The sequence below is a fragment of the Anomaloglossus baeobatrachus genome, chromosome 7 (genome assembly GCF_048569485.1).
Source record: "Anomaloglossus baeobatrachus isolate aAnoBae1 chromosome 7, aAnoBae1.hap1, whole genome shotgun sequence".
Taxonomy (NCBI): domain Eukaryota; kingdom Metazoa; phylum Chordata; class Amphibia; order Anura; family Aromobatidae; genus Anomaloglossus; species Anomaloglossus baeobatrachus.
The window spans coordinates 122,716,918-122,744,725 of record NC_134359.1 but is presented as its reverse complement, the minus strand read 5'-3'; the positions used below and the strand labels follow the sequence as shown (position 1 = coordinate 122,744,725).

Below are 27,808 nucleotides of genomic sequence, written 5' to 3'. Positions count from 1 at the left end.
ATTTGTTTAAAAAGTTTAAGCAATACATTTCGTTTAACTTTACAATTGTGTCCCACTTGTTGATCCGTCACAACCTGAAACGTGGGAAAAGGTTGAAAAAGAATTAAGGTGGCCGAATACTTTCACAAGGCACTGTGTGTGTATGTATGTATATATATATATATATATATATATATATATATATATATATATATATATATATATATATATATATATATATATATATATATATATATATATATATATATATATATATATATATATATATACAGCTTTTAAGATCTATATTTGTGCCATATGTTTATTGCAAACCAGTGTAGAGAGTGTATGTCAGCCCAACAGATAATATTTTCAAGTAAAGTGATTACCATCTCATCCATGATGGCACTGTGCTGTAGAACAGAAACCTGTAATATAAAGTGTGTGCTTTAAATTGTACATTAATCAGCTGCAATATAATAGGTGATAAATGTTTGATTGCTGGAGCCCCGGCGGTACACATCTGCCTCATACACATTGAATGGAGCGGCAAGGTGAATACGGGACCACCACTCCTTTCACACCCCTCCTCATTACTATCGGACACTGAGAGAAAATGTAATAATCATGTGACTACTTGAAAGGGATTGTCAGGATAAGAGGCAATACATTTCTAGAAATACAGTCCCAGCTGTCATGGATGGCAGCACTCTCCGTCAAGTGCACAGAGCCGACACGTAATAAAAGACTTAAAGGGAACCTGTCACCAGATTTGGTGACTATAAGCTGCGGCCACCACCAGTGGGCTCTTATATACAGCATTCTAACATGCTGTATAAGAGCCCAGGCCGCTGTGTAAAACGTAAAAATCACTTTATAATACCTACCTAAACGGTCGGTACGGTGCAGATGGGTGTTTCTGTTCTCCGGGTGCGGCGCCTCCTCTTTCAACCATCTTTGTCCTCCTTCTGAAGCCGGGGTGCATGACGCGTCCTACGTGATGCAGACACGCCAGCATTGAGGTCCTGCGCAGGCGCGCTTTAATCTGCCCTGAGCATGGCAGATTAAAGTATTATAGTGTGCATGCGCGGGACCTCAATACCGGCCTGTGTGCATAAGACGTAGGATGTGTCATGCACCTCGGCTTCAGAAGGAGGAGGATGAAGATGATCGAAAGAGGAGGCGCCGCACCCGGAGAACAGAAACACCCATCTGCACCGTATCAACAGTTTAGGTAAGTATTATGTTAGAATGATGCATATAAGAGCCCAGCTTATAGTCACCAAATCTGGTGACCGGTTCCCTTTAACCGGTGGAGAAGATTGGGCTGTATTCTGCAAAGTAAATAGAATAATAATAATAATTTTAATTTCTTCATGAAATAGATGTCTCTCTCTCGCCCCGTCTCTCTCTCGCCCCGTCTCTCTCTCGCCCCGTCTCTCTCTCGCCCCGTCTCTCTCTCGCCCCGTCTCTCTCTCGCCCCGTCTCTCTCTCGCCCCGTCTCTCTCTCGCCCCGTCTCTCTCTCGCCCCGTCTCTCTCTCGCCCCGTCTCTCTCTCGCCCCGTCTCTCTCTCGCCCCGTCTCTCTCTCGCCCCGTCTCTCTCTCGCCCCGTCTCTCTCTCGCCCCGTCTCTCTCTCGCCCCGTCTCTCTCTCGCCCCGTCTCTCTCGCCCCGTCTCTCTCTCGCCCCGTCTCTCTCTCGCCCCGTCTCTCTCTCGCCCCGTCTCTCTCTCGCCCCGTCTCTCTCTCGCCCCGTCTCTCTCTCGCCCCGTCTCTCTCTCGCCCCGTCTCTCTCTCGCCCCGTCTCTCTCTCGCCCCGTCTCTCTCTCGCCCCGTCTCTCTCTCGCCCCGTCTCTCTCTCGCCCCGTCTCTCTCTCGCCCCGTCTCTCTCTCGCCCCGTCTCTCTCTCGCCCCGTCTCTCTCTCGCCCCGTCTCTCTCTCGCCCCGTCTCTCTCTCGCCCCGTCTCTCTCTCGCCCCGTCTCTCTCTCGCCCCGTCTCTCTCTCGCCCCGTCTCTCTCTCGCCCCGTCTCTCTCTCGCCCCGTCTCTCTCTCTCGCCCCGTCTCTCTCTCTCGCCCCGTCTCTCTCTCTCGCCCCGTCTCTCTCTCTCGCCCCGTCTCTCTCTCTCGCCCCGTCTCTCTCTCTCGCCCCGTCTCTCTCTCTCGCCCCGTCTCTCTCTCTCGCCCCGTCTCTCTCTCTCGCCCCGTCTCTCTCTCTCGCCCCGTCTCTCTCTCTCGCCCCGTCTCTCTCTCTCGCCCCGTCTCTCTCTCTCGCCCCGTCTCTCTCTCTCGCCCCGTCTCTCTCTCTCGCCCCGTCTCTCTCTCTCGCCCCGTCTCTCTCTCTCGCCCCGTCTCTCTCTCTCGCCCCGTCTCTCTCTCTCGCCCCGTCTCTCTCTCTCGCCCCGTCTCTCTCTCTCGCCCCGTCTCTCTCTCTCGCCCCGTCTCTCTCTCTCGCCCCGTCTCTCTCTCTCGCCCCGTCTCTCTCTCTCGCCCCGTCTCTCTCTCTCGCCCCGTCTCTCTCTCTCGCCCCGTCTCTCTCTCTCGCCCCGTCTCTCTCTCTCGCCCCGTCTCTCTCTCTCGCCCCGTCTCTCTCTCTCGCCCCGTCTCTCTCTCTCGCCCCGTCTCTCTCTCTCGCCCCGTCTCTCTCTCTCGCCCCGTCTCTCTCTCTCGCCCCGTCTCTCTCTCTCGCCCCGTCTCTCTCTCTCGCCCCGTCTCTCTCTCTCGCCCCGTCTCTCTCTCTCGCCCCGTCTCTCTCTCTCGCCCCGTCTCTCTCTCTCGCCCCGTCTCTCTCTCTCGCCCCGTCTCTCTCTCTCGCCCCGTCTCTCTCTCTCGCCCCGTCTCTCTCTCTCGCCCCGTCTCTCTCTCTCGCCCCGTCTCTCTCTCTCGCCCCGTCTCTCTCTCTCGCCCCGTCTCTCTCTCTCGCCCCGTCTCTCTCTCTCGCCCCGTCTCTCTCTCTCGCCCCGTCTCTCTCTCTCGCCCCGTCTCTCTCTCTCGCCCCGTCTCTCTCTCTCGCCCCGTCTCTCTCTCTCGCCCCGTCTCTCTCTCTCGCCCCGTCTCTCTCTCTCGCCCCGTCTCTCTCTCTCGCCCCGTCTCTCTCTCTCGCCCCGTCTCTCTCTCTCGCCCCGTCTCTCTCTCTCGCCCCGTCTCTCTCTCTCGCCCCGTCTCTCTCTCTCGCCCCGTCTCTCTCTCTCGCCCCGTCTCTCTCTCTCGCCCCGTCTCTCTCTCTCGCCCCGTCTCTCTCTCTCGCCCCGTCTCTCTCTCTCGCCCCGTCTCTCTCTCTCGCCCCGTCTCTCTCTCTCGCCCCGTCTCTCTCTCTCGCCCCGTCTCTCTCTCTCGCCCCGTCTCTCTCTCTCGCCCCGTCTCTCTCTCTCGCCCCGTCTCTCTCTCTCGCCCCGTCTCTCTCTCTCGCCCCGTCTCTCTCTCTCGCCCCGTCTCTCTCTCTCGCCCCGTCTCTCTCTCTCGCCCCGTCTCTCTCTCTCGCCCCGTCTCTGCTCCCGTCTCTCGCTCTCGCCGTCTCTCGCTCTCGCCCCGTCTCTCGCTCTCGCCCCGTCTCTCGCTCTCGCCCCGTCTCTCGCTCTCGCCCCGTCTCTCGCTCTCGCCCCGTCTCTCGCTCTCGCCCCGTCTCTCGCTCTCGCCCCGTCTCTCGCTCTCGCCCCGTCTCTCGCTCTCGCCCCGTCTCTCGCTCTCGCCCCGTCTCTCGCTCTCGCCCCGTCTCTCGCTCTCGCCCCGTCTCTCGCTCTCGCCCCCGTCTCTCGCTCTCGCCCCGTCTCTCGCTCTCGCCCCGTCTCTCGCTCTCGCCCCGTCTCTCGCTCTCGCCCCGTCTCTCGCTCTCGCCCCGTCTCTCGCTCTCGCCCCGTCTCTCGCTCTCGCCCCGTCTCTCGCTCTCGCCCCGTCTCTCGCTCTCGCCCCGTCTCTCGCTCTCGCCCCGTCTCTCTCTCTCGCCCCGTCTCTCTCTCGCCCCGTCTCTCTCTCTCTCGCCCCGTCTCTCTCTCTCGCCCCGTCTCTCTCTCTCGCCCCCTCTCTCTCTCTCGCCCCCTCTCGCTCTCTCGCCCCCTCTCGCTCTCTCGCCCCCTCTCGCTCTCTCGCCCCCTCTCGCTCTCTCGCCCCCTCTCGCTCTCTCGCCCCCTCTCGCTCTCTCGCCCCCTCTCGCTCTCTCGCCCCCTCTCGCTCTCTCGCCCCCTCTCGCTCTCTCGCCCCCTCTCGCTCTCTCGCCCCCTCTCGCTCTCTCGCCCCCTCTCGCTCTCTCGCCCCCTCTCGCCCTCTCGCCCCCTCTCGCCCTCTCGCCCCCTCTCGCCCTCTCGCCCCCTCTCGCCCCCTCGCCCCCTCTCGCCCCTCTCGCCCCCTCTCGCCCTCTCGCCCCCTCTCGCCCTCTCGCCCCCTCTCGCCCTCTCGCCCCCTCTCGCCCTCTCGCCCCCTCTCGCCCTCTCGCCCCCTCTCGCCCTCTCGCCCCCTCTCGCCCTCTCGCCCCCTCTCGCCCTCTCGCCCCCTCTCGCCCTCTCGCCCCCTCTCGCCCTCTCGCCCCCTCTCGCCCTCTCGCCCCCTCTCGCCCTCTCGCCCCCTCTCGCCCTCTCGCCCCCTCTCGCCCTCTCGCCCCCTCTCGCTCTCTCGCCCCCTCTCGCTCTCTCGCCCCCTCTCGCTCTCTCGCCCCCTCTCGCCCCTCTCGCCCCCTCTCGCCCTCTCGCCCCCTCTCGCCCTCTCGCCCCCTCTCGCTCTCTCGCCCCCTCTCGCTCTCTCGCCCCCTCTCGCCCTCTCGCCCCCTCTCGCTCTCTCGCCCCCTCTCGCTCTCTCGCCCCCTCTCGCTCTCTCGCCCCCTCTCGCTCTCCCGCCCTCTCTCTCTCTCGCTCTCCCGCCCTCTCTCTCTCTCGCTCTCCCGCCCTCTCTCTCTCTCGCTCTCCCGCCCTCTCTCTCTCTCGCTCTCCCGCCCTCTCTCTCTCTCGCTCTCCCGCCCTCTCTCTCTCTCGCTCTCCCGCCCTCTCTCTCTCTCGCTCTCCCGCCCTCTCTCTCTCTCTCGCTCTCCCGCCCTCTCTCTCTCTCTCGCTCTCCCGCCCTCTCTCTCTCTCTCGCTCTCCCGCCCTCTCTCTCTCTCTCTCGCTCTCCCGCCCTCTCTCTCTCTCTCTCGCTCTCCCGCCCTCTCTCTCTCTCTCTCGCTCTCCCCGCCCTCTCTCTCTCTCTCTCGCTCTCCCGCCCTCTCTCTCTCTCTTTATTTATATATTTATATTTATTAATAAATATATATATATATAATATACGATAGATCTATTTCATGAAGAAATTAAGAAAACAATAACCAAAGAAGTAATCTGCTTAAGGCCCTGTGTGCACTTGCCGGATTTTGCCGCAGATTTTTTGCGGTTTTGCTGCATGTTTCGCTGCAGAAAATGTTCATAACATCTCTGCAGTGAATCACCAGCAAAACCTATGGGAAAAAAAAATCCTGTGCGCACTAGGCGGAATTTGACGGCTGTATGTTTTGCTGCGGGATTTCACTCCATTGACTCCAATGTAATCGGGACATCCTGCAGGGAATAACGCAGGTAGCAAATTCTGTGCGGTTCACTGCGTTTTCCTGCGTTATTCCCTGCGGTATTTCGCGGTTTACCTCCGGTAATGTACATCGCTTGCCTGCGGTTTTGCAGGGAAGTGATGTCATTACAGGAAGAGGAAGCAAAGCAGAGAGTAAACAAACACAGATCACAGACACAGACATCACAGATATAGATCACAGACACATCACAGACATAGAACACAGACACAGAACACAGACACAGAACACAGACACACACACACAGACATCACAGACACAGGACACAGACACATAGAACACACATAGAAAGCAAACGGAAATATAGAAAACAAAACACGTGGGCTCCGCTGTATATTTACCGTCCAGCCGAGGTAAGCACACAGCGGCGGCCCGGTATTCTCAGGCTGGGGAGGAAGAGGGGCAGGGTTAATGTCCCTCGCCTCCCTCCCATCTCCCGCAGCTGAGAATATCAGCCGCAGCTGCCCCGGGACTGTCGCATGCATTATGCGGCAGTACCGGAGTGTCCCTGACTCTTCCTGCTGCCGTGTAGCAGTGGCAGTCAGGGTAATACAAGGAGTTAATGGCGTCGGATCACCGCCATTAACTCCAGGCTTGATCATGGCAGCATCTATGTGACAGCTGACATGATCAATCCAGCATAATCCACAGCTCCTGCGCTGCTTACATCCAGCCGCGACTGACACACAGCACTGAATGAATGCAGCCTCTCGCAGCGGGACAGCAGAGGTAACTCCAGGGCATTTCCCACGGCCGGTAATGTGAACTCACTGCCGACCGTGGGAAATGCAGCGATCTGTCCTCTATCTATCTGTCTATCTATCTATCTGTCTATCTATCTGTCTATCTATCCCTTTATCTATTCTTCTGTCTCTTTATCTATCTATGTACTATCTAAGAAGGAAATGATTTTTTTTTTGATTTTTTTTTTTTTTTTTCAATGTGCTTTATTGCATTGAATGCAATAAAGCACATGTACCAACCCGCACGCGGCAAACCGCATGCGGTTTTCATGTGCGGTTTGCCACGGTTTTTTACAGCGGGTGCGGTAATCTTTCAGTGCCTGCGGAATTTTCTTGAGAAAATTCCATTTTCCAGTGCGCACATAGCCTAAGAAAGCAAGTGTTTAAAGGTGAAAATGCATGTAAGTGAGGGAAACGTTACACCTCCGATGAGTATAATGAGTGCAGCTAGTTATTAATGATCGTGAGCACAGGATCCCTATATTCTTCTAATAAGGTAGACTACAGAACGAGATGTGCCTACCATTAAAGGATACAGGTTCTGTTACCAAGCCTTACGTTTTTCTTTTTATCGCCTCCAAAGTAACTTTTCCTTTGACTTGATTTGCACGCTCCTCATGACTTTGGAAAGGTTGCGCTTCCAATTACCGCTGGCCGTATTGATGGCGTTTCCCGATCTTCTCTGGCATGTGACTGCTGTGTATTCGTGGAGCAGGAGCATGCATCTTGTATGCCTAGACGGTTTCTTAGTAAAGAGCTTCCCTTTTTCTCTTTTAATTCTGCTTTTCTTCAGCATTAAGATTTCGTCCCTTTGATGACAGACACCGCGTTCTCATGCGGCATTGTAGACTCCAGGGACATGGCATTCTCTGCTTGAGCACCGATTATCTACGTTACCAATATAATGAATGAAAGGCCATTTGTGTGGACGCGTGAGAAAAGCTGTTTTTGGGTTCTTAAGACATTGATGAGAGCCATAAACCAAAAAAAGTCTGCATCCCAACAAAAAGTATAGTCGGGCACAGCACAGTTTCAGTATTCTACCTCTATTAAATTGTACTGCTATAGGATATCACAAAAGTAAGTACACCCCTCACATTTTTTAAATATTTTATTCTAGCTTTTCACAGGACAACACTGGAGATAACACCCTTAAAGTAGTCAGTGTCTGGCTTGTATAGTGTAAATTTGGTGTGCTCTCAAAATAACTCACCACACAGCAATTAATGTTTTACCTCTTCAGCCCCCGGGCACTTTCCGTTTTTGCGGTTTTGTTTTTTGCTCCCCTTCTTCCGAGAGCCATAACTTTTTTATTTTTCCATCAATCTTGCCATATGAGGGCTTGTTTTTTGCGGGACGTGTTGTACTTTTAAATGAAACCATAAGTTTTACCTTATAGTGTACTGGAAAATGGCAAAAAAATTCCAAGTGCGGAAAAATTGCAAAAAAAGTGTGATCGTACAATAGTTTTTGGGATATTTTATTCACTGTGTTCACTATATGGTAAAACTGAGGTATCTATATGATGCCTCAGGTCGGTGCGAGTTTGTAGACACCAAACATGTATAGGTTTACTTGTATCTAAGGGGTTAAAAAAAATTCACAAGCTTGTCCAAAAAACGTGGCGCACGTTTTGCGCCATTTTCCAAAACCCGTAGCGTTCTCATTTTTCAGGATCTGAGGCTCAGTGATGGCTTATTTTTTGCGTCTCGACCTGACGTTTTTAACAGTAGTAATTTTGGCGTTTGGAATTTTTTTTGCTGCTACGCCGTTTACTGATCAGATTCATTGATTTTATATTTTGATAGATCGGGCATTTCTGAACGTGGCGATACCAAATGTGTGTATTTTTTTATTTTTTTTAACCCTTTAATTTTCAATGGGGTGAAAGGGGGGTGATTTGAATTTTTAGGTTTTTTTTTTTATTTTTTTTTAATTTTTTAAAACTTTTTTTTTTTACTTTTTATTTTACTAGTCCCCCTAGGGGGCTATTGCGATCAGCAATCCGATCGCTCTGCAGTATCTGCAGATCTCAGCTACAGAGCTGAGAACTGCAGATTTGCTGCTTCACTTTCAATGCCGGCTGTATTCCGGCATTGAGAGGAAGTGACTCATGTTAGCTACAGGCGTCATCACATGACCCTGTGCTACCATGGCAACCGCCGAAAGTCACGTGATCATGTCACGTGACTTCCGGTGGGGGCGGGGTAAGTCACTGTCATGGCGGCGCCCATATACATATCGCTGCCAAGATTTTGGCAGCGAAATGTAAGGGGTTAATGGCCGCGGGTGGAATCGCTTCCACCCGCGGCTAGCAGGCACACGTCAGCTGTTGATAACAGCTGATATGTGCTCCGATCGTCGCCGCCTGCCGGCGGCAGGGGGCGGGGCTTACCGGCAAACGATCCATGACGTACCCAGTACGTCATGGGTCGTTAAGGGGTTAAATCACTGGCAGCAAAAGTGAGTACACCCCTAAACTGAAAATTTCCAAATTGTCCCCAATTAGCCATTTTTCCCCTCCGATGTCATGTGACTCATTAGTGTTAAAAGGTCTCAGGTGTGAATGCGTTGCAGGTGTGTTGCATTTGGCATTTATCACTCAAACACTCCCTCATACCGGTCAGTGAAAGATCAACATGGCTCCTCATGGGAAATAATTCTCTTAGGATCTCAAAAAAAGAATTGTTGCTCTACATAAGGATGGCGTAGGCTATAGAAGATTGCAAACATAATCCGCATCATATCCAGAGGTTGTTTTTCAAAATAGACATATGAGTGCTGCCAGCATTGCTGCACAGATAAAGGGGTGGGGGTGAGCCTGTCAGTGCTCAGACCATACGCTACACGCTGCATCAAATTGGTCTGCATGGCTGTCATTCCAGAAGGAAGCCTCTTCTAAAGAAGATGCACAAGAAAGCCGCAAATAGTTTGTTGAAAACAAGCAGTCTAAGGATATGAGACCAAGATAAAAAATGTGTTTGGTTCAGATGATGTCAAGCGTGTGTGACAGCAACTAGGTGAGGAGTACAAAGACACATGTGTCCTGCCTACAGTCAAGTATGGTGGTGGGAGTGTCATGGTTTGGAGCTGTGGGGAGCTACAGTTCATGGAGGGAACCATGAATGCCAACATCTTCTGTGACATACTGAAGCAGAGCATGATCCCTTCCATTTTGAAACTGGGCCGTAGGGTAATATTCTAACATAACCCCCAAACACCTCTAAGACCACCACTTGCCTTGCTAAAGAAACTGAGGGTAAAGGTGCTGGACTGGCCAAGCTTGTCTCCAGACCTAAGCCATATGGAGCATCCTCAAATGGAAGGTGAAGTGAAAGGTCTCTAACGCCCACCTGCTCTGTGATGTCATCATGGAGAGCTCCTGTGAAGCTCTAGTGAACTCCATGCCTAAGGCCTGCGACACATCCGTGCCGCCGGCACGTGTTTGTCATTTTTTACACGTACCAGTGGCACGGAGACACGTTAAGCAATGCTACCCTATTGTAGCAGGCACACACACGTAAAACCACACGGAACGTGTGTGCGTTTGTACGTGTGTGCGTTTTTCAAAGCGCTGACATGTCAGTGTTTTCTCCGGCAGCACGGGTGTCACACGGCCCGCACCCGTACCACACGGGTGTAGTGTGGATGCGGTCCCGTGTGACACACGCCGGAGAAAACTCACGTGTCAGTGAAAAAAAACCAAAACATTAACTCACCTTCTCCAGCCCTCCTGTCTCTGCCGCTGCTGCCACTTGCTGCCGACCACCGCTCATTATTCTCATTTAATATTCACTTCACTGCCTGGCAGCAGCAGCAGCGTGGAGACGGGAGGGCTGGAGACCGAGGATCAGCACCACGGACAGCAGCGCGGACAGCAGGAAGGACCAGGTGAGTATGTTAATTACCGGTTCTACGTGTGCTATCGCGGATAGCACACGTAGAACACACGTGTCACGCACGTACCAAATGCGTGTCTCTCGGCACGTGCGTGATTTTCACGTGAGTGTGGCAGAAGCCTTAGGCTATGTGCGCACTAGACCGTTTTTCCCGCGGATTTGCCCCGGAAATTTCTTGAGAAATGTCTGCAATCTTTGTGCAGACATTTCCCATGAAATTCAATGAGAAAAAAAATAGCTGTGCGCACTGTGCGGATTTTTCTCAAGAAAATTTCTTGAGAAAATTTTCTCGAGAAACTTTCTTGAGAAAATGTGCATGTCCATTAATTTCCGCAGGTACCTGCGGTATTCCGGGGGTATTCCGCAGGTAGCAATGATGTGCGGTATACCACCGGAATAGCCGCGAATTACCTGCGGTAATGCTCATCGCTGCCTGCGGTTTTGCAGGAAGCGATGTCATTATGCCAGGAAGTCGCACTCCCTGGACGCCGCACAGAAGCACTTCCGTGCGACCTCCAGGTGCCCGTGCAGTCTGTGTCCTGCTCCGGCCTCGCGGCTGGCTGCACTGCAGGGTGTCAGTGTCTGCCCGCAGTGTCAGCAGCCTGTCACGCTGCAGCGCAGGCAGACACTGACATCCTGCAGTGCTGGGAGCCGCGGGGATGACGATCGCTGCTGTCAGGAGGTGAGATCATTACCTGCTGTGACGATCTCCTGCCTCCTGACGTCAGCGCTGTCACTGCTGTCTATGCCCGTCTCGCGAGCGGCCCGAGACTGTCACTAGCGGTGACGTCACGGGCTCTCGCGATACGTCTGACAACGCGGCGGGCATAGAAGTCAGTGACAGCGCTGACGTCAGCAGTACAGGAGATGATCACAGAAGGTAATGATCTCATCTATGCTCCTGATGGCAGCGCTCGTCATCCCCTGCAGTGACCTGAGCTGACCTATTGATGTTAGCTCAGGTCACTGCATTGCTCTCCCAGCCAATGGGGAACATTCTGTTCTTCATTGACTGGGACAGCGACTATGGTATGGATCGCCGTGCCCCCCCACCCCCCTTATTGGATTACGCCGGACGTGGAATTGATTGTGCTCTTTTCAATAAATTGGTTAAAGAGGGAATGTTTTGGGGAGTGTTTTTTCAAATAAAACTTTTTTTGTTGTCTATTTTTTAATTATTACTGACTGGGTTGGTGATGTCGGGTATCTGATAGACGCCTGACCTCACCAACCCCAGGGCTTGATGCCAGGTGACATTACACATCTGGCATCAACCCCATATATTACCCCGTTTGCCAACGCACCAGGGCGCGGGATGAGCTGGGGCAAAGCGCCAGGATTGGCACGTCTAATGGATGCGCCACTTCTGGGGCGGCTGCGGCCTGCTATTTTTAGGCTGGGGAGTGTCCAATAACAGTGGACCTCCCTAGTCTGAGAATATCAGACCCCAGCTGTCCGCTTTACCTTGGCTGGTGATCCAATATGGGGGGGACCCCACGTTTTTTGTTTTAAATTATTTATATAATTTAAAATAACAGCGTGGGGTGCCCACTGTTTTGGATTATCAGCCAAGGTGAAGCTGCCAGCGGTGGTCTGCAGGTAATGTGAAGCTCCTATGTCTTATGTAATCGGGACTGCAAGTGCCCCGGGACTGGGCTATCCTGGGTAGGACATGGAGCCTCTGTATTATTGCCCTGACAGTGCCACCCATTATGGGCTCTGAACAGATACCATTTGTGCTCAGAAGGTAATGAAGCTATGTGTATTAGTGTTTAGTGACCCTAAAACTTCATACTTAGAGGGGCTTTCAAGTTGGTAAAGAATATCCCTGAGCTCAGGGTATTAATCAGAGGTGTCAAGCTGGGAAAGATCAAATTTGTCACCAGGCTTTTGCCATATAAGACCAGTATGATAAAGGGGCAGAGACCCTGATTCCAGTCATGTCACTTACTGGGCTCTTTAATGCAGGTTTGTCTTCTGTCGGTCTAACCGTTCACTAAATGCTGAGCTCTGTATAACCCCACCCACTGATTGGCAGATTTCTGTGGTCTCTGTGCATAGGCAGAAACTTTCCAATCAGTGGTGGAGGCAATGTTATACAGTGCCCATAGATATGAAGGACTACATCTCAGCGGTCCTCCAGTCTTTTAGTGATAGTCTCCTGCTGATAAAACATTGATTTAATCAAAACTAGAGCAAGCAGCTTAATAAGTGATTGCTGGAAGCTGTCTCTACATTATGCTGCTCTTAGATTTAAATGGAAACTGTGATCAGATTTCCTTTCTATTTATGTATTTCCATAATGTCCATTTTCTAGTAATATAAATGGCACCTGTCCTGTCTGAGGATGTGGGCACGCGTCTGCTTCCTCAGGCCGGGCTGCTTACGCTCTGGAAAGTCTCACATTTTTGGGCTGGGGATTTGGTGACTGACATTTTTCCAGCAGTAGAATAAAACTTGTTGGGTGGAAAGTTTGGGAAGTTCATGTTGTTAATATTAAATGCATAAAAGCGATTTTCCAGCTTTTGCACATTTTTTCTTTGCTTCAGTGCATCTGAAATGAAGATTTCCAATACTTCAGACCTGGTGTTCGGCGGCTGGGTGTTGCCCTCGTTCCCTTGTCCAATACTGGCATCTGAGATTTCGGCAGGTGGCATCAGAAAGTGCCAGCTGCTGTGCGTCTCCCAGGGATCACATTGGCATGGATAGAGGCGACTGATGTCTGTGCCATGGCAGGGCAGGCACTTGGATGGAAAGATGCAGGATTTCAGATATTTTGGTAATAAGTTACCAGGCATTAATCACCCAGATGTATTACAGATAATGTGCACTTATTTAAAGCGCACTGCTCATTTAGACAATGATACAAATTGTGTTCTGGTGAAGAGACGTGCCAGGCTTGTTCACCGGATACCTGGGGGCTAATACACCATAGAATGAAGGGAGCGGGAGAAGAAGTCTACAACGGAGAGTATCAAGTGATTGTCACCCCTGGGGCCTCCATTATAGACAGCATGGAGCTCTACAGGGCTCACACATACAGGGGAAGGAGGGTCTGCAAAGTGGAACCGTCGTGTTTATTCCAGAAATCAATAGTACACATGACAGCAAGCAACTTTGTAATATTCTTATCAGAGGAACCTGCTTTTCCTCTCCTCCCTGACACATTTTTGTGTCTCATTTCAGGGGTAAAAATCAGCATTTGGTGAATACAGATTTAATGATCTGTTTGTGCTCATAACATTCTATGGATGGAGGGGGTCAGGGTCAGATACAGACATTCAACAGCTACACGTAGGGCATGTGCTCATGTTCAGTGTGTGCAGCACAAAAATCCGTTACAAATACTTGTGTCTTGAAAGGAAAAATGCGGCATAGCATACATTGGGCTATTGCGTCCCAGTTTTTTCCTTTTCATTAATCCCTTCATCTCTAGGTGATTTCCTATTTTTCATTTTTTTTCCTCCCCTTCTTCCAAGATCCAAAACTTTTATTTTTCCATCATTAAAGCCAATGGAGGGCTTTTTTTTTTTTTTTTTTTGCGGGACGAGGTGTACTTTTGATGACACCATTCATTTATTCTGCCCCATATTGTACTGGAAAACAGGGAAAAAATTCCGAGTGCAGTGAAATTGTGCAATTCCAGAATGTTTTGTTTTTTGTTTTTCTTTTAATTTACCATGTTCACTATACGGTAAAACTGAACTGGCAATATGATTTCCCAGGTCAGTGCGAGTACAGAGATACCAAACGTATAGTTCATTTTAAGTAATGAAAAAAATATCAAAAATTTGTCAAAAAAAAAGTTTAGTTTTTGTCTCCATTTTCCGAGATTAGTAATATTCTAATTTTTCGGGATCTGACTCTGTTGGACGGCTCATTTTTTGCGCCATCAGCTGACATTTTTACTGATACCAGTTTGAGGTGCATGCGATATTTTGATTGTTTATTATTGCATTTTATTTGAATACTGTGGCTACCACAAAACCCATAATTTTGGCTTTTTAATTTATCTCCTTTCACAGTTTACTGAACAGATTAATTTATTTTCTATGTTGACAGATCGGGCATTTCTGTATGCAATTATACCAAATATGTGTTTTGGGTTTTTTTGTTTTATTTTCATTGGATAAAAGGGGGTGATTTGAACTTTCTTTTTTTCCTGATGCTGACTGATGCTCTGCTTTTAGAGGAAAAAAATGCTTTCATTAGAGCCCTTGAATGAGGAGACTGAGGACTAGTCACAAAGGCAGGTCTCAGCCGCCTTCTACCTGCCTCACTCACATTGACAGATGTCTCCATCTACTGGAGCTAATAACAGTTGGTCGTTTGGAGGACCCTCCGTTCTCATGTTAATGACCTAAGCATAATGTAGGGACAGAGATCCTGATTCCAGCGATGTCACTTACTGGACTGCTTAGTGTAGATTTGATAAATCACTGTTTAATCAGCAGTATTTTATCATTACAGGACTACTTGGCGTGCTGCAGGTAGTCCAGCATATTCATGAGCTCTGTATAACTGCTAGTCCAGTAGCAAAGAAAACATTGATTTTATCAAAATGACAGCAAACAGCTCAGTAAGTGACACATCACTGGAATCAAGGGCTCTGTCTCTACAGTATGCTGGTGGAGCAAAAAGCTGGTGACTGATTTGATTTAATAAAGGAACATTGAGATATAATATTGGATAATATTTAGCACTTTGTTAGATTTTTTTTTTTTTTATATTCTAAGGCAGTATAACGTTTAAGAGTTAACCCAAAGCTTTGCTTATTTCTTACTACATTACTACAGGCAAGTAGTTGTTAATGACCTGCTTGTTTTGCTTTATGGAGATCTCTCCCATCTAGATCCGTCATTGATGCTCCTACTTGTGAACCTGTGGCATCTGGTGACATCAAGTCAACAGAGCAGCTTCTTCTCTTCTAGTCTGCTCCGTCTTCGGGGCGTCCCTGCAGATGTCATGCTGATTGACACCCGGCTCCCCGCTGCCTAACTGCGCCGAGCTGGCTATCACAGAGCATGACGCTGGCAGTGACGCCCCGTCTACAGAGCGGAAGAGGAAGGCTACTTTCACACATCAGGTTTTTTCCATCAGGCACAATCCGGAAAAAAACGGGTAAAACTGATCCGGTACCGCATCTGTTTTATCCCCATAGATTTGCATTGTTACCGGATTGTGCCTGATGGCTTTGCGTTGCATCCGTTTTTTTCCGGATGCGGCAAAATTAAATAAAGCGGCGGCCGTAGGCAGCGTATCTTGCAACGTTTTTTGGTCCAGCAAAAAAAAACGCATTGCGTCGCATCCGGCTGCGGCACATTTTTTCAATGCATGCCTATGGACGCCGGATGCGGCACGATGCGGAAAAAAACGCATCCGGCCGCCGCATGCGGTTTCTTCTACTGCGCATGCTCAGTAGCGTTCCGCAACCGGAAAAAAACGGACGGGCCGCATGTAAAAACTTATGCAAAGAATGCGGTGTTTTCGCAGCATCCATTGCATAGGTTTCACAGCCGTATTGAGCCGCAGTGCTTAAACCGGATGTGTGAAAGCAGCTGAAGAGCCGCTCTGTTCACATAAGATCACATGAAGAAGCAGGCTTGCCGGCAGGAGCGGTCCGTCACTGTTCTGAGCCATGGTTGTCACCTGGCAGAATAGGCTGATTGTTAGCAACTATCTGCCTGTATGTTTGTAGCCCCATAGATAAAAAAAAGCAAGGTCCTGGATAACCCCTTTAATTATGCCATGTGGAAGCTCCGATCCCTCGCTGTGCTCTGCTATGCACATCTCTCCTGTAGTAATTGTAGGCTTTGTGCTCTAGAGCACGGGTCTTCAGACTTCTGATACCTGTGACGTCGGCTCCGTGTGTGGGGACTTCTTAGAAAAGAATTTTCTTAGAAACTTGTGCAAGAAATTAAGTGAATTGTCCTTTTCTTTATTTCCCCAATGAGGTTCCAGTCAATCCTCTCCTAAGCATGTAATGGGAAGCATATGAGCTCTCTACACAAGGTTTAGCATTTCCCTTCAGGTTTTTTCTTCTTCTTCTTTTTTTTTTTAAAAAAATCTGCAGTTAATTGTTTCAAAACTGTACATTGAAATCTGTAAAATGCCGTAAAATGAGATAACGTCCCCTTCCATTCGGCTGATGCTTGCTCGCCCATGCTGAAGATATCGCTGGGTATTTTCTAAAAGGGTCTTTGTCAGAGTTCTATGAAACCACAAACCCTGCCTGAGGCGTACGGTTCATCTTGCAGCTTTCTTATTTAGTAGGATATCTTTTATGTGGACTATTTATGCTTGTGATGTTGGGAAGGAGATGGTCTAATACGATACAGATGCACTATAAGACCACGTGCACACATGGAGTAAGGCCAGGGGTGGGTGATAAAAGCCGAGGTGGTGATGTGTTTCTAATATACCTTTCCTCTGATTGTTGCCCTCCTGGTTTTGTCTTAGGCTATGTTCACACACTGCATCTTTTCTTATCCACAAAGAGGCAGCTTTTTTGACACGCAAAAAACGCACCCTCAGCAAAAACAAATGCGTTTTGGACGAGTTTTTACCACGTTTTACCCAATGCTTTTTTTAAGTCAAATCTATTGAATTGAAGGGCTCAAAAATCTGTAAAATCACAAAAAGAATTGACATGCTGCATCTTCAAAAACACAGCCAAAAAAGATGCACAGTGTGGACAGCTAAAAAGAAATCTCATAGACTTTGCTGGGGGAAGGCAATGCATGCACTTAGGTGCATTGTTGTGACCTCAAAAATGCACTAAAAACACAGTAAAAGATGCAGTGTGTGAACATAGCCTTACAAGTACTAAGGTAAAAAAAAACCCAAATATTCCGCTTGTGCACGTGTCCAGTACTGAAATTTTAGTTTTTTATAGTGGACAGGTGGCTCGCACTCATCTGTGGGATCGTTGCTGAAGCTTTTCTGAACTATTGCCTGTGTCATCTGTGAATAAGTAGTTCATGCATTTCCCCTGGGAGCAGCAGTAGGTGGGGTCAGAGGTCACCATCAGCCCCCCTTCCCTAGACGCAGGGGACCCTTCCCTTCTTACCTTTCGCCGCTCGCTTGATACTTCCCTGTACTTCGCGTGACATTTGCACTCATCAGAAAGTTTTCATCTACCCTGTGAGGTGGTGGTAACGTTTAAATGTCAGGACTAATATTTTAGTGTTATTGGCTTATTCTTTATGAAACGAAATTAGTATTAATTAGTATTAGGGGGAGGAGTGTGACATTATTCACCCCAATGACCTGCTTTCTGGCACAGATCTGTGAGCTGTGCTGTTCACAGCTGCGGGACCAGGCACAGCTTCCACAAAATGTACGGAGATGTGCCTAGTATACTAAGAAGCCTCTTTCACTTGTAGGTTGTGGGGATGGGGAGAGTCGGACTCCCCATCCCCACCCCCCACAAACTGCACTGATTTAGATGATCGATATCAAAGGGCTGGAGAACTCATCCACTTCACATCTTGTATTTCCCTCAGTTCCAATGCACAACATGATGACTGTAGTATTTAGGCTCTGTGCCCACGTGGCGTATGTTCATGCAGTTACGCTGCGTCCTGGGTCCCCAGCACAATCTATGAAGATTGTGCCTAATCCATGCCCACGTGGCGTATTAGAGCGCAGCGCTTCGCCTGCTGCCGAAGCGCTGCATTCTAAGAGGTGACATGTCACTTCTTTTGTGCGCTCTGCATGCAGCCCCCGCTCTGTCTATGGGAGGGGCTGCATCCAGAGCGCATGAAATCCGCTTTTCAGTACGCAGTGTTTCTGCAGCGATTTGAAGCGCACGTGTGCTGTTCAAATCGCTGCAGAAATTTCTGCAGGGACAGAACGCAACGTGGGCACATAGCCTTAGGTTGTGGCTGCATGGTGGCCCCTGCCACGTGCAGCCCTTGTGGCACTCGGATACCCTACTTGTCTACTTTACTATGGGGCGTTGGCACAAGAGTCTGGCTCATCTTATCAGCAGCACAATCTAATGTCCGGGGACCCCTGGAAATACAAATAATCCTGTGGCTAGAAAGTAGTAGATGATATAGACCCTCTTGGGAACAGGTAGACGAGCTGCGGTGTCCATCTACAGAGTATATACCTAGAGGAGCCCGGTGATGTGTCCTGTGCCTGCGGTTGGTCACATCCATCGTCTTGACATCCTGCACGCAATCTCCCGTGATACAATCCAGGTCACTAATCTACGTCTCCCTGCACTTGGCAGCCTCGTCTGTGATTCCCGCTCCGGCGTCCATCACCGTGTGTTTCCAGCCTGTCACTAATCTCCATAACACTAGATTTTTACACCATGTTTTCACATCTCCATATAAAATAATGAGTGATAGTATCTTTTTACTTGACACAAGATTGCGGCATTGTAGCGTTGCTACGTCCCCCGATCCCAGAGCAATGAGGCGTTGCCATGGCAACTGATGATTTTTACACTGAAACATTTATTAAAACAATCAAAAAGCCGCTCCTGGGATAATGCAATTAGTCTCTTGTAAAACCTCCCGGAGGCTTGTGTCTCAGGATTTTTTATGAATCATTGTAACCCCAGAATGGTTCATAAAACTCAGCGCTGGATGGTGTGACAGAAATAACAGCCGCAGCTCCGCGCCGTCTAGGAAGAGCCGGGGGAGCAGGAATGGAGCTGGTACTGCTCGGCCGTCTTCACAGGAAGACTGTGGGAAGCGGCAGTCACCGATACCTGGTATATAGTGTATATCTAGTGCTAGGCTTCATGTATACTCTAGGCCTCGTTTATCAGAACGGTCCATGTTGCCCTTAGCAACCAGAGTGCAGCTTGTGATCCTTATACAGCTGCAGTAAAATGAAAAAACTGCTGTGATTGGGTTGCTATGACAACAAGTTATGGTTTTGCACAGTTTAGATGAATTTGCCCCAATAAAACGTACAGCTCTAATGGGCACAATACCCCTCATGCCCCTCCACCGTCAGCGAGGGGTTCTGGGGCTCTTCTCACGGTCACATGGGGTCGGAGTAAATTTGGAGAGTCACTTTGTCTTCCCAACTGGCATTTCTGGGTTTTCTTATAAAGCTAGTGTAATAAATGTGAATGGTTTCTGCTTGGTCTGGAGTCATTCCAGTCTGATGGTGAATAAGTAATTCTAGCAAATGAACATGTGGACAAAATGGCATCTAGCCTTCAGGTCTTGGTATGAAATGCTTCTAAGCGGCCACCAATGTGGCTGCATTTCCCGATATCAGTGATGCTGAAGTGGCAAGAAAGCAGAAGACTCCAATATAAGGAATACAAAACTGGCTATTGGGCTGTGTTCACACGTTGTGTTTTTGCAGCAGTTTTTTTTTCTTTTTTTTTTTCATACAAATTAAAAGCTTTTTGTTTTTTCTTCAGTACCAGCAAAAGCTGTGAGCTTTCAGAAATCTTGTGCGTCACCCAGAGAAGGTGAAAAATGCAACAAATTTTTACACTGGATTTTTGAAGCATTTTTAGTGAATAAAACGGACTATTGAACGTGTACTGCAGACACAGGACATGTAATCCGCACTAAAAAATGCAAGAAACCGACAAAAATGCAGCAAAATGGGCATTGTGAGGTGATACTGAAAGCCGTGGGACTCTGAGCAGTCCCAGGCCGACGGTGTAGATGGAGAACAGCGGGGGTCCAAGAACTGAACCTTGGGGGTACACCTACAGATAGGGGCGAGATGAGGAGGTGCCTTACTCTGATTTCTGTGTTACTGCTTATGTTATTTTGGGTGTTCTTTTCCCAGGTGACAACAGGCCTCCTGTCTGTCCTGCATGTGTTTTTGTTTGCGGCATTACTATGAAATAAATGTTATATCACAAGTGAGTACACCCCTCCAACATTTTTGTAAATATTTTATTATATATTTTCATCGGATAACCCTGAAGATATGATACAATGTAAAGTAGTTAGTGTTCAGCTTGTATAACTGTGTGTGGTGTGTCTTCTAAAGTCTAAACCGCTGGCAACAAAGGTATGTACACCCCTAAGTGAAAATGGATTGTGCCCAAAGTGTCAATTTTGTGTGGCCACCATTATTTTCCAGCACTGCTGTAAGTCTCTTGGGCATGGAGTTTGCTAGAGCTTCACAGGAGCTGCTGGATCCTCTTCCATCCTCCACAACGACATTATGGAGCTGGCGGATGTTATAGACCTTGTACTCCTCCACCTTACATTTTGAGGAGGCCCCACAAATGATCCATATGGCTTAGGTCTGGAGACATACTTGGCCACTCCAGCACCTTTACCCTCTGTTTCTTTAGCAAGACAGTGGTCGTCTTGGATGTGTGTCTGAGGTCATTATGTTGGAATATGACTCTACGGCCCAGTTTCTGAAGGGTAGGAATCATGCTCTCTTCAGTATGTCACAGGACATGTTGGCATTCATGGTTCCCTCAATGAACTGTAGCTCCCCACAGCCAGCAGCACTCATGCAGCCCAAACCAGGACACCTCTACCACCATGTTTGACTGTAAGCAAGACACACTTGTCTTTGCACTCCTCACCTGGTTGCTGCTGCACACGCTTGACACCATCAAATAAGGGTTATTCCATGGTAACTTATGTTGCATTCAGATGCCAAAAACTGAGATAATAATGGCTACAGACTGTTCTCTGAAGGCAGGCACAAAAATGAGTGAATGTATATTGTACATTGAACTATTCTCAATAGATTTCATCACCGTTTGATTTTTCAACAATACAAATTAAATACAAAATACAATGTTATTACTTGGTAACTTGCGTTACTTTTTCTGTAACGTAAGTTACCAAGTAATAACATTGTATTTTGTATTTAATTTGTATTGTTGAAAAATCAAACTGTGTTGAAATCTATTGAGACTAGTTCAATGTACAATATACATTCACTCATTTTTGTGCCTGCCTTCAGAGAACAGTCTGTAGCCATTATTATCTCAGTTTTTTGGCTTCTGAGTGTAACGTAAGTTACCATGAAGTGACCCATAAGTTTATTTTAGTCTCCTTAGACTACAGGACATGGTTTCAGTAATAAAAGTCCTTAATCTGTTTGTCTTCAGCAAACTGCAAGCTTTCTTGTGCATTATCTTTAGAAGATGCTTCCTTCTGGGACAACAGCCATGCAGACCAATTTGATGCAGTGTGCTGCATATCATCTGAGCACTGACAGGTGGACCCCCACCCCTGTAACCTCTGCAGCAATGCTGGCAGCAGTCATACGATTAATCAGAAAAAACAATCTCTGGATATGACTCTGAGCACGTGCACTCAACTTCTTTGGTTGACCATGGCAAGGTCTGTTCTGAGTGGAACCTATCTTGTTAAACCACTGTATGGTCTTGGCCACTGTGCTGCATCTTAGTCTCAGGGTGTTGACAACCTTCTTATAACCTTGGCCATCTTTATGTTGAGCAACAATTTTTTTTTCAGCAGTAGTCTTTCCCATGAGGGGCCATGTTGAGCTTCCAGTTACCAGCATGAATGTGCGAGGGATAACACCAAATTTAACAATACCTGCTCCCCATTCACACCTGAGACCTTATAAACCTAATGAGTCACCTAACATCTGAGTGGGAAAATGGCTAACTGGGGACATTTTGGGCATTTTCACTTAGAGGTGTACTCACTTTTGTTGCCAGTGATTTAGACATTAATGGTTGTGTTGAGCTATATAGAGAACACAATAAATGTACACTTATACAAGCTGCACACTGACTACTTTACATTGTATCAAAGTGTCATATCTCCAGTGTTGTCCAATGAAAGATATAAAATATTTGCAAAAATGTGAGGGGTGTAATCACTTTTGTAATATATTGTATATTGCCCTTCTATTTGTTATATTGCTTCATTTAGTTTTGCATGAGCCCCTTGTTCACCCTTTCTTCCCTATGTTGCTGTGCTTCCTTTACTCCCTCCCTATTTGCCTCCTTTGACCCCAGCCTGTTACATTGGGGAGCCCCTTCCAAGCCAGGCGTCGCCTTGACTTTACACCGGAGGCAGCAGTGGGTCCTGTAAGTTGGAGGAAAGCTGTGCATGCCTGCTCTTTGGTAGCTGTAGATCTGTACAGTCATGGCCAAAAGTTTTGAGAATGCTACAAATATTAATTTTTACGAAGTCTACTGCTTAAGTTTTTCTAATGGCAATTTGCATATAGTCCAGAATGTCATAAAGAGTGATCAGCTTAACAGCAATTACTTGCAAAGTCAATATTGGCTAAGAAAATGAACTTTAAACCCCAAAACACATTTCAACATCATTGCATTCCTGCCTTAAAAGGAGCAGCTAACATTGTTTTAGTGATTGTTCCATTAACACAGGTGTGGCTGTTGATGATGACAGGGCTGGCGATCAATCAGTCATGATTGAGTAAGAATGACACCACTGGACACTTTAAAAGGAGGCTAGTGCTTGGTATCATTGTTTCTCTTCAGTTAACCATGGTTATCTCTAAAGAAACACGTGCAGCCATCATTGCTCTGTACAAAAATGGCCTAACAGGGAAGAGTATCGCAGCTACAAAGATTGCACCTCAGTCAACAATCTATCGCATCATCAAGAACTTCAAGGAGAGAGCTTTCATTGTTGCCAAAAAGGCTCCAGGGCGCCCAAGAAGGACCAGCAAACGCCAGGACCGTATCTTAAAACTGTTTCAGCTGCGGGATCGGACTACCAGCAGTGCCGAGCTAGCTCAGCAATGGCAGCAGGCTGGTGTGAGTGCTTCTGCACGCACTGTGAGGCGGAGACTGCTTGAGCAAGGCCTGGTTTCAAGGAGGGCAGCAAAGAAGCCACTTCTCTCCAGAAAAAACATCAGGGACCGACTGATATTCTGCAAAAGGTACAGGGAGTGGACTGCTGAGGACTGGGGTAAAGTCATTTTCTCAGATGAATCCCCTTTTCGACTGTTTGGGACATCTGGAAAACAGCTTATTAGGAGAAGAAGAGGTGAGCGCTACCACCAGTCTTGTCTCATGCCAACTGTTAAGCATCCTGAAACGATTCATGTGTGGGGTTGCTTCTCAGCCAAGGGAATCGGCTCACTCACAGTCTTGCCTAAAAACACAGCCATGAATAAAGAATGGTACCAGAATGTCCTCCAAGAGCAACTTCTCCCAACTGTCCAAGAGCAGTTTGGCGCCCAACAATGCCTTTTCCAGCATGATGGAGCACCTTGCCATAAAGCAAAGGTGATCACTAAATGGCTCATGGAACAAAACATAGAGATTTTGGGTCCATGGCCTGGAAACTCCCCAGATCTTAATCCCATTGAGAACTTGTGGGCAATCCTCAAGAGACGGGTGGACAAACAAAAACCAACAAATTCTGGCAAAATGCAAGCATTGCTTATGCACGAATGGACAGCTATCAGTCAGGATTTGGTCCAGAAGTTGATTGAGAGCATGCCAGGGAGAATTGCAGAGGTCCTGAAGAAGGGTCAACACTGCAAATATTGACCTGCTGCATTAACTCATTCTGTCAATATAACCTTTTGGTACTCATAATATGATTGCAATTATATTTCTGTATGTGATGTAAACATCAGACAAACACAATTAAAAACCAGAGGGCAACAGATCATGTGAAAATATAATTTTGGTGTCATTCTCAAAACTTTTGGCCATGACTGTAGATGCTAGGCGTAGTAGCAATGCATGACGTTTTGCTAATTGAAGACCATTTCCCCTTTAAGTAACCGATAATGGCAATAAAATGATGGAATACACTTCCACAATTCTTTTCTTGGAAAATAATCCACCAACTATGACTCTGTCTAATCAGAATAAATTGGAGCATGACGATCCCGACTTCTATATGTTACAGTATTTAAGGGGGAATGTGCTTTGAAAACCCCTCGTGTCAAAATCAAATGAAAATAAAGCTACAGTTTTCTGTTTATTTTTACTAGTTTTCTATAAATAAAAATATTACTTCTAAGAAATGTTAAGCTTGTGACTAAACTTTCTTAAAATCAACTTACTTTAAAAGATTTCTTCTTTTTTTTCTGGTAGCAGATTTCCATTTTATTGATGGAATATATACGGTACATTTGGGGGGTTGTGTGTTTGTGCGTTCCCTGTATCATGTGATGGGATGTACAATGCATAGCCATTAATAATATTCCAGCTGGTTATGGAAACCAGTGCACCACTTTCCAGTATAAGGCTGCGTGCCCACGATCCGTATTTGCAGTGTTTTGGATGTAGCATGTTTTAGCTGCGTACAAATCGCTGCATTGTACAGTACAAGCATAGTGGATGGGATTACTAGAAATGTTGTGCCCACTGTGCTTCTTTTTTCCGCCGCAAACACTGACCTGCGGTGCGTCTTTCCAGACCGCAGCATGTGACTTGTTTGCTGCAGAATTGCCTGCTTCCTCCCATAGGAAGAACACAAGCAAGAGACCGCAGCGCACTGAACCCTGATCATGGGCACAGTCGTGTGCGGTCTCCTGTGTTCTCCTACGGAGGAGACGCGCAGCTCCGGACCCGCTGCGTTCTGAATGCAGTGAGTCCTGATCATGGATACATACCCTAAGCCCCCGGCTTCCCTGGTATATGCCGTGTGTTACACCCTGGTTGGTGGCCGAAACTGTGTGAATAAACCTTATAGCTGGCAAAATTGTGTTCAGTCATCAGTAAACACACAGTGGATAAATCTTGATTTTTCGTTCGCAGACTTGTGTTAATGAAATGTAAATCTACTGTGATAAGCACCTGCTGCCATTATGTATGGAGCATCTTATAGAGTGCATCTGTCATTAGATTTCACAACACAAACTACATATAATGTTAAAGGGAACCTGTCACTAGATTAATGCGGCCCGATCAATGGACAACATAAATCAAAAGCTGCCTGCATGACCACAGCCAGGTATGTCTGTGTGTGAATGCTCTGGTGTTTCAGCAAAACAGTTTGATAAGCCAGGCAGAAATTCTAAGGAAAGCCCCTGACTAGTTTGGTGCTTTAGAGTAGTCCGGTATTTAACCTATAGCCCTTGGCCAGCACTTCAAATTGTTTTCTTTAAAGTGCCCTGGCGTTTCAGAGGAAGACCAACTTGGCTGCAAGAGCACAGTGGTTGGGCAGCATGAATCTCATGACATGTTTCCTTTTAAAGGGCATGTCAGGTGATTTTCTAGTAAAATACTTATTTTATCTTTATATAGGGCTTAAGGAGACCTATCAGGATCAGTAAGTTTTATTGCTCTACGTTATCCTGTTATCTTGTTGTAAGCTTGCATATGTCTCTCACCTCTCAGTGCTGGCATCAGTTAAAGTACATCTGATGCTACCTCTCAGCAGTGATAGTGAATACACTGGGAGGTGGGTGGGGGGAGCAGTGAATATGCAAATTGTCTTTACATAATAATAATATTTATTCATTTATATAGAGCTTACAGCAAGATAACGGGATAAGGTAGAACAATAAGGCCATGTGCCCACGGGAGCTTTTTGCTGCGGAGTTTGCCACGGAAAACGCAGATTTTTCTAGATTTTCCAGATAAATCCGCAGGTTCTAGCATGTACAGGCACTCCCCATGTTACCCTATGGGACATGGGGAATGTCTGTGTCCACGCTGCGGAATGTGTGGCTGCGGAATCTCCTGCGGAGATCCCTCAGCCGTACCTAACTGCATGTCAATTATTCATGCGGATTTACTTGCGGAGATCCCGGCCCTCCGCTATGGAGATAGAGGCCGGGACGTCCGCAGGTAAATCGCGTGAAGGTCCGCATGTTTCCCGCAGCTATTCCGCTGGAAACTCGCAGCTAAAAATAGCTGCGGATGCCAGCGGGCAGCTGCGGGAAACATGCGGCCGTACCTGCGAATATATCCGCAGGTACGAGCGCCCGTGGGCACATGGCCTAAAACTTATTGATCCTGAAAAGTCTCCTTAATCCATATTTAAATATAACCTCAATATTGTACTACAAAATCACCTGACAGATTCTCTTTAACAGAGTCTGTCACTGCTTTTTTTGCTTTTTTTTTTTGCTTTTTTTTTTGAAAAGTAAGATGTAGGGTTTAAAACACTGAATTTAGGGATGTGTCAGTTACTTTGCGGTCTGCTGCTGTTTCCACACTATGAATGTTTTATCACTAGGAGATTATCGCTGCCTGGACTACAGTGCACATGAATCCTGGTCTGACCATGGCCCCCTCCTATGATAAACAGCTCACTGTCAATAGACAATGTACATAGAGACCTGTGGTGTGGCCGTGGTACGATTTCTCAGCTATGATAGGCTGCTTTCACACATCAGTTTTTTGGCATCAGGCACGATCCGGCGAAAAAACCGATGCGACGGATCCGGCGGGTCAGTTGCATCAGTTGTTTTCCATCAGTTCCTTCAGTTTTTTGACGAATCCGTTGTGATACTGAGCATGCTCCGTTTAAAAAAAAACTGATCCGGCAGCCGTATCCGGGTTTTTGCTGGATCCGGCGTCCATAAACTTCCCTTATAAAACACGCCGCATCCAGCGCGATACGGTTTTTCGCCGGCGAAAAAAAACGTTCCCCTCAGCGTTCCATCCGCCTGCTGGACAAGCAAATTTTGCCGGAGCCGGCAAAAGCCGGATGGAACGCATGGCCATCTGACACAATCCAGCGCTAATAGAAGTCTGAGGGGGAAAAAACGGATCCGGCAGCAACAGACGCTGGATCCGTTTTTTTTTAGGTTTTTGCCGGATGGTTCCTGATGGCAAAATACTGATGTGTGAAAGCAGCCTTACATTTAAGAACTCTATTGGGTGCAGCAGTTCTGACACAGACTGAGACACATCGCTGGAATCAGGGTCTCTAGCTCTACATTATGCTGCTCTCAGATGAGGTTTCTAAAACATGGTGATAGATTCACTTTAAGAGCAGCATCACGTAAGGGTAGAGACCGTGATCCAGGGGTGTATCACTTACTGGGCTGCTTGCTGCAGTTTTGAGAAAATCCATTTTTTTCTCTGCTGCAGATCTACCAGATCTCTGAAGGATCTCAAAACTACACTAAGCAGCCCATTAAGTGACAAATCCCCTACATTATGCTGCTCTCAGATTACATTGCAAAAACCTGGTGACAGATTCCCTTTAAAAAGATATCTTAGACCTAATGAGGTTGATGTACTTACTATGATAATGTCACAATGACTGTCTATGGCCTTTTACAACTTTTCTGGAGATTAAAATGAGCAATTTAGTAAGTCCAGGTAGACTAATAATGGATCAGCCAGTGTCTCCAACACTAACGATGTGAGGTTTCTTCTTCGTTTCTTAATAAATGTATGGTACCTGAAGCACTTTAGGTTTATTGTAGAATTCCTGTGAATATCCTGTGACTTTGTTCCAGATCTGGGACGTCTGTGTTCATATTTGATGTTAATATATCATGCATTGGGGATTGTGTCTTTTCCTTTGCACGCTTACCGCATTAATCAGAACACGCAAATGAATATGCCTTGCTCCGATTTTTCTTTTAATTGTATTTTCCACTTTTTTCTCTTCCTGTCTGTTTCTTTTTCTGTGCAAGCACTCCTATCTGGACAGGGAGACCTCCCTTCTGCTCAGAAACATTGCAGGAAAGCCCTCTCACTTGCTGACTAAGGTGATGAAGCTTGCTCTTTCCATCTGCATGATTTACCTCTTCCCTGCAGC

The 27,808-nt window shown here is 47.6% G+C and overlaps 1 protein-coding gene across 3 annotated transcripts in view; it reads left to right on the top strand.

Moving 5' to 3' along the window:
* RAPH1 (Ras association (RalGDS/AF-6) and pleckstrin homology domains 1) overlaps positions 1 to 27,808 on the top strand; it is a 221,798-nt gene that overhangs the window by 128,695 nt on the left and 65,295 nt on the right. For 2 of the 3 annotated variants that reach the window (XM_075317684.1, XM_075317686.1), the window contains exon 5: positions 27,684 to 27,758. The exons of the other annotated variant lie outside the window; for it this stretch is intronic. In XM_075317684.1, coding sequence (XP_075173799.1) covers positions 27,684 to 27,758 — 75 coding nt within the window. The remainder of the gene's footprint in view (positions 1 to 27,683; positions 27,759 to 27,808) is intronic. 3 annotated transcript variants of the gene reach the window in all.